This window comes from Camelina sativa, chromosome 19 (genome assembly GCF_000633955.1).
Source record: "Camelina sativa cultivar DH55 chromosome 19, Cs, whole genome shotgun sequence".
Taxonomy (NCBI): domain Eukaryota; kingdom Viridiplantae; phylum Streptophyta; class Magnoliopsida; order Brassicales; family Brassicaceae; genus Camelina; species Camelina sativa.
Genome location: NC_025703.1, coordinates 12,519,791 through 12,530,537, shown reverse-complemented (window position 1 = coordinate 12,530,537; position 10,747 = coordinate 12,519,791). Strand labels below are relative to the sequence as shown.

Sequence of the window (10,747 nt, the reverse complement as noted above, 5' to 3'; positions counted from 1 at the left end):
TCCATCAATAATTAGGGTTCATGGACTCCACGCCGCTGCTCTCTTCCAAAGCCGCCGGATCTGCGACGGTAGCATTGATGATGGCATCCGATGGTAAGATCTCCCGGTGAAGAAATATGCCCTGTCGAGATCACCTACAATAATCAAAACAAACAACATGCAATCTTTCATCTAAAACTGAAAAATAGGAATTCAACAACAAACAAAAAATGAAAATCGAGTAGATCTGATCTGAGGACTTACCAACCGTGAGTTTGGTGATGAGGAAACTACTAACAGAGAATCCAGCGATAAACGATCAAGAAACTTCGAATCTTAACCACATATTCGTAGTCGGAGGGAATGGATATTTTATGACTATGGATTAGGGTGACAAGGCCAACAACGTTTCAACTCTCTCTTGAGGTGAGGAAGATGAAGCTAAGAACATAGTAGAATGAGAAAAGGGAACATAGAAGGAGGAGATAGAGAGTTCTTCTCTCTTAGGAGAAAAAAAAAAGATTAGAAAAGCTTAGAACTAGGGTTTTTTTCATTTTATATGGTGCGCTTATTAACGAATAAGAAATGGATTTTCGTGTTTTGTTACGGTCCAAATTTTGTTAAGGCCCAAATTAATTAAAGCAATCGCTAAATAGTAGCTCTTTAGTTGCAATTTTTAGCGACTGTCAAACTAGTCTCCAAATTAGTAGCAAATTGGCGACTACACTGCGACATTATGCATTAGTCTCGAATTAGCGTCTACTACGCGACTGTTTTATTTTAGTAGTCATTCAGTAGCAAGACAATCGCAATTCAGTCGCTAAATTTAGCGACTATGTTTTTAGTCGCAACTTGCAGTCGGCAATTCCATGTTTTCTTGTAGTGTATGACTACCACTTTAGGAAGCGGAGTTTCAAGAATTGGTTCCAATCGAAGGAAGGTTTTGTGAAAATGTTGCCTAAGTTCACAAAACGTGCACTAAATCTCTTCCGTGGGATAGAAAACTACAGATTCTCGTTGTATGAGATGGAGCCAAACATTTTCCTTGTACCTCTCCACTTGGATGCCGATTCCATGGTGATAATACTACAAGGTCAAGGAGTGGCTGAGTTTGTGACGGCTAAAACAAAAGAATTATTTCACATAACCAAAGGTGATGTGGTGAGACTCCCTTCCGGCATCACGCACTTTGCCATCAACACTAACCAGACCGTTCCTCTTCGCTTCGCCAAGATCACCATCCCCGTCAACAACCCCGGCCAGTTCCAGGTCCATATATATTGTTTTAATCATTCCTATTTAATTTTTTCACAATTAATAATGATTCATTGTTTGACCAAGACAGTGTATAGTTTGACTCAGTCATGTTGTTGTGTCTATTAACGTAATTTGGTGTCTATATATTAACGTCCATGGTTTTTTCCAGAATTACTTCTCTGCTCCATCCCAGTTTCAGCAATCCTATTTCACAGGGTTCAGCAAAGAAGTCCTCTCTACCAGTTTCAGCGTATGCTTCTTAACTTCTCTATTCTATTTAATATTCATCATAGCCGTAAGTATGTTTGTAGTTTTCACTACATCGTGAAAGATATACCACTCTGCTTCTTTGCAGACCAAGATATAGGGTTGCTACCTAAGTACACAATGTATGCATTGGTTGACACATAATCGTGTGAATCGCCTGCCCAATCCGCATCGGAGAATGCATGAAGATTTAACGGCGTCCTGAAAGAGAGGAAGAGACCATGTGTCGGAGTGCCGGCTAAATACTGGAGAATTCGCTTGGCAGCTTGCCAGTGCTCATCGGTAGGACGGTGCATGAACTGGGATAGACGGTTGACCGCATATGCAATGTCAAGGCGGGTGAATGCGAGGTACTAAAGACTGCCAACAAGCTTTCTGTAAGTCGATGGATCGGAGAGAGTGTTACCGGTGGTGAGAGTGAGCTTTGAGAAGAAGCCATTGGTGTGAGTACAACATTAGCTTCAGTCATATGTATTGGTGAAGAAGATCAACTATATACTTCCTCTGAGAGATATGAAGTCCTTGTGAGGTGCGGTGTGCTTCGATGCCCAGGAAATAGTTAAGATCTTCAGCGTCCTTGACAGAGAACCGTTCAGCAAGCAAGTTAAGGACCTGTTGAATATTGGCTGCATTGCTCCCAGTGATTAGTATATCATCAACATAAACAAGGAGATAAAGAAAGTCCTTCCCGTTTTGTAGTACGAACAGAGAGGTATCAGCGAGGGAGTTCACAAAACCAAGTCCCACCAAGTAGTTCTTGAGTTCGGTGTACCACGTCCTGGGTGCCTATATTAACCTTTGTGAAGACGACAGACATAGTCGGGGTGGTCAGAGTCAATGAAACCTGGTGGCTTCTCCATATAGACCTCTTCATCCAGTGTGCCTTGCAGGAAGGCGTTATTGACGTCAAGCTGCTTTATAGGCTAAGCTTTGGAGATAGCAACATCAAGAACGAGGCGTATCGTGGTTGATTTGATCACCGGGCTGAAGGTTTCGGTGTAATCTCGACCATGTTGCTGAGTGAATCCTTTTGCAACGAGACTTGCTTTGCACCTGCCAAGAGGACCACTAGGAAGGAATTTATTTTTAAATAACCATTTGCAACCAACCACGTTACGGTTAGGTGGACGTGGAACCAAGTCAAGCGTGCGATTGCGTGCAAACGCATCAATTTTAGTGGACATGGCGCCACGCCAGTTGGAGTCTTTCAAAGCCTGGTTCACGGTTGTAGGTTCAGGGGGAATGTAGTTGGATAAGGACGCAGTGAGGTTGAACTTAGGTTTTGGTTTAGATATGTTGTTTTTCCGGCGAGTAGTCATCGGATGGTGATTGTCAGCGACTAGAGGGTGTGGAACTGGTTGGGGTTGAGGTTGCGTGGGTAGTAAGGGTGGAGTCGGGTTTGGTGGTGGCGTTGGTGGGTTTGGTAAAGGTGGATTTGGGTTTGGTAAAGGTGGATTTGGGTTTGGGAGGATTGGAGATGGGTTTGGTTGTGTTTGATTTGAATGGGACTGATTTGATGGGCTTGTGGGTTTGGACCTACGAGTGTATTGTTGTAACGGTGGAGGTTGATGTGGTTGAGTGGTCGGAGTGTTGCGAGGAGGATTGGGAGGATCAGCAGCATATGTTGTAACCCTATCGCCGTCTTGGGTGTTGTCTGTTTCCACGACCACTGGCTGGTGAGGATCGGAGATTGGAGGTTCTGGCAGTGGCGACGTTACGAGTGGTGATGGTGGCGGAGGGAGAGATGTTGGTTGATTAACGACAGTTGGCGTAGGTGGTATGATAATTGCAGGCGGATGAAGATGAGGTGATGTAGAAGGTGGTGTGTTTGCGGGTTAAGACTGGGCTGAATTGAGAAAAAGGAAGTTGCACTCATCAAACTTGACATGTTGCGATACGTATATTCGGCCAGAATTTTGCTGCAGGCACAAGTACGCACTTTGGGAGAGAGAATAACCCAAGAAGATGCAAGGAGTGGATCGATTCTCGAGCTTATGATTGGTGTATGGACGTAGCCAAGGGAAGCACAAGCAACCAAAAACTTGAAGTTTAGTGTAGTTTGGTTCGGTACCAAACAGCTTCTGATGGGGATTCTCCATGTTGAGCACCGGCGTAGGGAGTCGGTTGATGAGATAGACAGCGGCAACAAAAGCATAAGTCCAGTATTTGTGTGGCATTCCGGCATGTGTTAGGAGAGACAACCCGGTCTCGACAATGTGTCGATGCTTCCGTTCAGAGATCCCATTATGTTCAGGAGTGGGCGGTGGAGAAGTGAGATGAGAGATCCCTGCAGTGGACAGAAATGAGCGGAGAGCAATGAATTCTCCACCATTGTCCGAGTATAGAGCTATGATCCGGGTCTTCAAGCGATTCTCGATGAGTGAATTGAACGTGATAAATGTGTCACGAACTTGAGATTTGATCTTGAGAGGATAAATCCAGGTGTATCGGGTATAATGGTCAACAAGAATGAGGTAATACTTGACTTTATCAACGAATATGATTGGGGATGTTCATACATCGGAGAAAATGATTTCAAGAGGTTGAGTGGAGGTTAGAGAAGTTTGTGAAAAAGGAAGTTTGTGGCTTTTATTGATAGCACAATCAATACACAATATGGTGTGTGAATCTGATTGAGAATGAGGAAACAAAAAACGGGAAACAATTGTTTTGAGTATAGAATGGGAAGGGTGTCCTAGGCGAGAGTGCCAGTCTTTTAGAGATGGTTTTGAGGATGAAGATGCGAAGAAAGATTGGATGGTGGATAGAGAAACCGGCCACTCGTAAAGTTCACCTTTAGTTCTGCCTTGGAGCAATGGGACCCCCGAGATCAGATCCGTCACCTGGAAGTGAGCAGGGAAAAATGCAACAGAGACGTTGTTAGAGTTAAAGAGGCGATATACTGATATAAGGTTTTTGTGTATGTGAGGGACGCAGAAAACATTTGTAAGAGATAATGGTTTAAAGTTGGAAGGAAGGGACAGAGAACCAGTGTGAGAAATGAGAAGACCTGAACCATCACCAATGAGGACTGCATCATCTCCTTGGTATGGTTGGTGCAGCGCCAAGTTTCCTAGGTCGCTGGTCATGTGATGAGTAGCCCCACTATCAAGGAGCCACGGGTTGGACTGTGGTGTATGAGCAACAGCAAGATTGGCGCAAGGTTGCCACGGAGACGGGAAAAGACCTCGTTGTGAACCGTAGGAGGGTTGTTGAAAATGGGAACACCGTTTGGCACTATGACCAAACACACCGCAGATTTGGCACTTGCCTTGGTAGCCTTTGGTCAGTCAATTTTCTGGACGAGGATTCTGGTATTGTTGCCTGTTGTTGTTGTTGTTCCAGGTCTGATGTTGGCGTTGCTTCCCTGAGTTGAACTTCGGACGGTAGGTGGTAACGTGAGCAGAGATAGGGCCGGTGGAAGAGGTAGTCATAGAGAGAGATAGAAGTTTAGCTTCTTTGCTGATGAGTTTTTCATGAACCTCGACAATGGACGGAGGAGTTTCACGACCTTCGACCTGATCAATCGCAGAACGGTAGTCTTCAGGTAAGCCACCGAGGATAAGATCAAGCTGTTCTTCATGAGCAAGAGGCTTGCCAAGAAGAGCAAGTTGATCAAATCTCGTTGTGAGAGCCTGCATATACTCATCAACGGTCTTCTCACCTTTGGAGGCATGTTTGAGCTGCAGACAGAGCTGTTGGATGTGGCCCCAGCTTGGATTTGCGTATGTAGAAGAGATATGTTTCCACATCTCAGTGGAGGATTTGGTTTTGGAGACCAAGGATTGTAAAGCAGGGGAGAGAGTGCCAATGAGCCCACTGTAGATCAACTTGTTTTGGCGTCGCCACATAGCGTATGCTGAATTTGGTGTTGGCGGATTGGTGGAGTTGAGAGTTTGATCTGGCGGAAGGGAAAAGCCATCGATGTAGCCTGCAAGATTGTAGCCATCAAGGAGGGAGTAGACTTGGAGACTCCATGTGATGTAGTTGGTAGAGGTGAGCTTGGTGATATTCATCATATTGATGTTGAGAAGACCTTGATTTAAGTCAACAACTTCAGCAGCAGCCATGGTAGAACAACAAGAGAAGAGGAGGAGAAATAGATATGATAGGGGAGAAATGAAAAAGAAAAAGGGATCTGAACGAGAGAGAAGGGAATAAGCAAAGACTGCTGAAAAGGAAGAAGAAAAAATATCTAAGGGTATCAGCTAAGCTCTGATACCATGTAAACAACTGTATTCCAATATATTCACAATAGTGATTACAGGGTCGTTTATATACAGGGAGCAGAGGAAGGTTCTAGGCTAAGCTATTTATGGAAAAAGAAACATAGAAGGAAGGTAGATATTTGGACATTGAAGACATGATACGATCGTATCATAATCGTATCCTTAACAATCCATTCACTATAGTCTCACATGACGAAAACTTTGTCTCGGTAGGGTTTGGTATTTATGCATCCAACTCCATTAGAACGTTCCTTGTAGGTAAAGAAAGGGTTTTTTTAATTGATATTTTCCTAAAATATCTCTTCTTTAAGTGTGTGTCTCTCTGAAAAGGTAACTTGAGAGTGTGGTTGTGTTTTAGGGCAAGGGAATGTGTTGAGCAACCTCGACACGGTAGCCACGAGAGTGGCGTTTGGTGTAGGAAGTAAAGTGGCGGAGAAACTTTTCACTAGCCAAAACTATTCTCACTTTGCACCTACTACTCGTAGCCATCAGCAAAGTTGAGAGAAACGCGAGCCATCGTTCCAATCAATCTTCAGCTTCGCTGATTTCTGAGAATGCGTTTACAAGTTGGTACGAATGAAAATGTTTGTTATATATATTGGCGATGTAATAAAAACAAATAAGAACGGTTGATTCGCAGACTTTGCTTATGGAACTTATTATATGGCTGCTTCTAATTCTCTGTTCATGTTCTATTTGTGCAACCCTAATTCCTTATGGGCAAGCCAAACTGCCAAAGGCCAGTTTGTAGAAACTCGAGCTCTATACCGATTTGAATCCGATAATGGTGAGAAAGGGAAGAGTAAGGACACCAGATGCTTCTTCAGCTGTGGTTGTGACTCTTCTTCCTTACCATTTGTATGAATCATGGGAAGTTCATAACCACATTTATAGGGCTGGAATTTCCAAACACTTTTTTTCCTCACTTAAAATATTCAGAGATTTTGCAACAACATACCCACAAATTCTGATTGACGCCTAATCCTTTTCAAGATCATGATACAACATAACACAACCAAAGAAAATTTCATATTTAGATGATTAGATCACAATAGAAAGACTAGCTTCTCAAAAAGAACTATGATATTAAAATAGTTCAACGGTGAAAAATTTGTAAACTATGAAATCTCATAGTTAATACAACAAAACAAAGGTTACAACATATAAAATATCCTGAAACAACAAGTAGCAATCCTCACAAGCTTTGTTGTTCCAATGTGCAATCCAATACATGTTTCCTTTCACAGACACTGAGACACACCCTTGCAAAGCGGGTCTATAACTGGTGATGATGTGCGAGCTTATAAAGGAGTCTCAGCCAAAACCTGCATTTGAATCAGAAGGTTTCAAAACCAAGAGTGTGAAACAAAGTAGGTCCAACAACTTTCAAGTTTCACAGCCCATCAAGCCTGCTAAGCAATAGTCGACTCTGCAACTCACAAAAGACAAAAAGAAAGAAGTTGTAGAGGAAGCTTCAAGCGTTGGTGAAAAACCAAAAGCAAAAGCAAAAGAGGTGAGCTGTAGTATGGCTGAGAGGATAGAGACGAGCACTCGATTTAACGCTCTTAACCTCCTGACAGATGATGACATGTGTCAAGGGAACTAGGACTTTGTGATTGTAATCGATAAGAGAGTATCAATAAGAAATCGAAAATAAGTTTTTCACATTACCTTCTATTCTTTCATGGTATCAGAGTCATGGCGTTGTCCATGGAGCTCTATTCTCAACCAGTTCTAAATATCTCAAATTATGTGACTGTCAAGCTCACAGAAAGAAACTACCTTCTCTGGAAGATGCAGTTCGAGTCCTTTCTCTCTAGACAAGGACTGCTTGGATTCGTAAATGGTTCCACACCGCAACCTGAACCTACCTTGACAACACACATCACTAGCTACGACACCGTCACCCCAAACCCAGCATATCAAGCTTGGATCTGGTCAGATCAAGTTGTGAGGGTGTGGCTACTTGGTTCACTTTCTGAAGATATTCTCACAGAGGTCATCAAAACAACAACTTCACAGGAGGTATGGGTTTTCCTGGCTAGTGAATTCAATAAAGTCTCTTCCTCTAGATCGTTTGGTCTGCGAAGGAAGTTACAGAACACTGAAAAGAAAGATATGCCTATGCTAGAGTACTTAAGAGAACTTAAGAGTGTGTTTGAGCAACTTGAATCTATAGGGAGTCCAGTTAGTGAGACGATGAAGTTATTTGCTGCTTTGAATGGTCTAGGTAGGGAGTATGAACCCATCAAAACTTCTATTGAAAGGATCTTGGATTCTACTCCCTCACCAACTTTGGAAGATGTAATTCCTCTTCTTACGGCTTATAATGACCGTTTGCAGGCGTACAACGAGGAGTCCGACATTGCACCACACTTGCCTTTCAATACTCATAGGTCAGGCTACAACAATAGAGGAAGGGGACGCTCACAAAGATCTCGAGGCCGAGGCTCGTACTCCAATAAGGGCAGGAGGTTTCACCAACAAATATCACCCTTTGATACTAGTTCTCTTGACTTTGTTGTCTCTGGTTACTCTATTCATGGTAGACCAGTGTGTCAAATTTGTAGAAAAGTGGGTCATGGTGCATTCAAGTGTTGGCATCGCTTTGACAACACGTATCACTCTGACTTGCCTGCTGCATTGGCTGCTTTGGGGATCACAGACGTCCAATATCAGGCTGGACATAAGTGGACTACAGACAGTGGAGCCACTGCACATATTACGAGTTCTCAGAATCACTTGCAGCAGTCAAAACAGTACATTGGTGTGTACACTGTGATATGTATATATTTTACACTCTTTCATTATGCATTTGTTATTCATTTTGTTCTCTAAACTCATTGTTTTGCATTGTTTTTAGTTTCTTTTGCATAATATGCATATCTAGGTAGTCTTTGCATTGGTCTTGCATACATCTTGCATATTGGAGTTATTTCAGGTATTTAGGAGGTGTCCAGACTGTTGGAACTGAATGGAGGTTGAGACATGCGGCTCGACCAAGCGTGTCCGGAATGGACGTCATGTGACTCGACCGACATCCGACTTGGACGCGCTCCCAGGAAGAAGCACCAGCATCCTACTTGATCCATCATGCCTGGAATGGATGTCATCAATGCTCGAACCACGCTCCAACAACCACGCTCGTGCCACCACTCGAGCCACCACTCGAGCCACCACTCGAGCCACCACTCGAGCCATCACTCGAGCCACCGGTCGAGGGATTCAGCTTTTTACGTCTTCATTAAGGTTGTAGAGAATTGAGTCATCTTTCCAATGCCGTCTATTTCAAGCCAATCGGAGGTGTGGTTCAAGAGTTATCATTGTTTTAGTGGATGCGTATACACCCAGCTCGAGCCAACCTCCCCTCACCTCCTTCGAGCCGACCACGCTCGAGCCACTTTCACTCACACCGCTCGAGCCACTCCTACTCACACCATTCGAGCCACTTTCATATACCAATCGAGCCACTGGACGCACACCGACTCGATCACACATGTCAGGAAGACGCTCCGTCTTACATGCTTCAGGAGATTCCCAAACCGACTCTTTACCTTGTCGTTTTAAGTTTTAGGGATTTACATGTTTTTACTATAAATACATTTTGCTAAGTCTTGGCTTGGGACATCTTTTTATCTCTTTTTTCCTTTCTAAGGTTTACCTAGCCACCAAAAACGTTCTCTGATCTTGTAATCCAGATAGCTTTGATTTTATTGAGTTTTTGCATTTTATTTCTTCTACAAAGTTGTTCACCTCATTTTTATCTATCTCATGATGCTTGACTCAATGTTCTACAAGTTTGTAACTTTGATGATGATTTCTAGATCCGAGTAGTGTGATAGTTCTTGAAGATGGGATAGATTAGGTGGAGGATCTTAGTATGTAGGGTGTTTAAGCTTGATTCGTTTGATACCCTTCTGGACTAGAGTTAGAAATACTAGTTTCTCTCTGATCAATTGGAACTAGGTCTTAGACACTTCCGCACCCAAAAGGTGTTTGATGAAATGTCTGACCAATTAGTGTCAGAGACTTACATTCCTAGCCTAATAGATTAGTTATCTAGGATGTTCGTTGACGTGAATGAACTTGTTTGTCATGCCTGCTTGACCATGTTTCTCTAGCGAGAGCTAGGTTTTGAAGTGGTTGAGTTTGAGTAGCTTCTGTCAAAAGATTGGATTAGCTAAGTCGTGATGTTCATTGTTTAGGGGTAGTTTGCTTGTGGCATGTTAAACACTCTATAGATTAGGATACTCCACCGACATCAATTACTCCCATCCTTAGGACTTCTATCTTTCTGATTTTTATTGCATTCCTGAGACTGTTTCGGTTCGTGCTGTTTAGTTCACGCTTAGACTCGTTTCTGCTTTTACTCATTTTTACTTCTTGTCATACATTTTCGTTTCTAGTTCTGTAACTCATTTCAATTTTGTATTCTGGTCATTCTAGGATTGTTAGATACAAAACCACTCTTTGAATTGGCTCGACTTGTGATTTCTTGATTGCATCCTGATTGCTAGCAACATCCCATTTAGATTGACACCTTAAGTACTACAACTACATAAAGTTAATTGAGATCTACAAAAATCCTAGTATCACACTGTCATGATAGGAGATGGTAATTTCTTGCCTATCACTCACACTGAATCAGCTATCTTACCAACAACATCTCCCACTAACCAGAGCAATCTCACCTGTTACTACTCACCATGATGCAGCCAACACCTCTACACCAACTCAGGTTACTATCAGCTCTCCACAAACGAATCAGAACTCTTTATCAACGCACTTTCTTCACCTTATCTTCTTTTTTTTCAACGTTCACGGTTCACCGGATCGATGAACTGAACCATATAATCGATTCTTATGAAAACTTCTTGATCTTGGACAAGATCCAAGTATTTGTAGATGAATCTCTTGTCCTTCAAGAGAACGTGCCATTGTTTAATTATGACAAATAAAAATGGTCTCGCTTAAAAATAAAACGTCGTGAATGGTTTGGATTATAATTAAACGTT

The 10,747-nt window shown here is 42.6% G+C and overlaps 2 protein-coding genes across 2 annotated transcripts; both read left to right on the top strand.

Annotated features, from left to right (window-relative positions):
* Positions 876 to 1,931, top strand: LOC109130823 (vicilin-like seed storage protein At3g22640). Its single transcript, XM_019240888.1, has 3 exons — positions 876 to 1,248; positions 1,406 to 1,486; positions 1,812 to 1,931. The coding sequence occupies exons 1-3, from the start codon at positions 931 to 933 to the stop codon at positions 1,929 to 1,931; spliced, it is 519 nt and encodes a 172-aa protein (XP_019096433.1). The 5' UTR covers positions 876 to 930.
* Positions 7,431 to 8,761, top strand: LOC104767752. The gene is made up of 2 exons (XM_010491734.1): positions 7,431 to 8,491; positions 8,674 to 8,761. The coding sequence occupies exons 1-2, from the start codon at positions 7,431 to 7,433 to the stop codon at positions 8,759 to 8,761; spliced, it is 1,149 nt and encodes a 382-aa protein (XP_010490036.1).

Excerpts from the sequence above, each read along its gene's own strand:
- LOC109130823 (XM_019240888.1), top strand. The coding sequence starts at position 931 with ATGTTGCCTAAGTTCACAAAACGTGCACTAAATCTCTTCCGTGGGATA. Across the intron at positions 1,249-1,405 it reads ACAACCCCGGCCAGTTCCAG|AATTACTTCTCTGCTCCATC; the intron begins GTCCATATATAT and ends GGTTTTTTCCAG. Across the intron at positions 1,487-1,811 it reads TCCTCTCTACCAGTTTCAGC|ACGGTTGACCGCATATGCAA; the intron begins GTATGCTTCTTA and ends GAACTGGGATAG.
- LOC104767752 (XM_010491734.1), top strand. The coding sequence starts at position 7,431 with ATGGCGTTGTCCATGGAGCTCTATTCTCAACCAGTTCTAAATATCTCA. Across the intron at positions 8,492-8,673 it reads CACTTGCAGCAGTCAAAACA|GTATTTAGGAGGTGTCCAGA; the intron begins GTACATTGGTGT and ends GAGTTATTTCAG.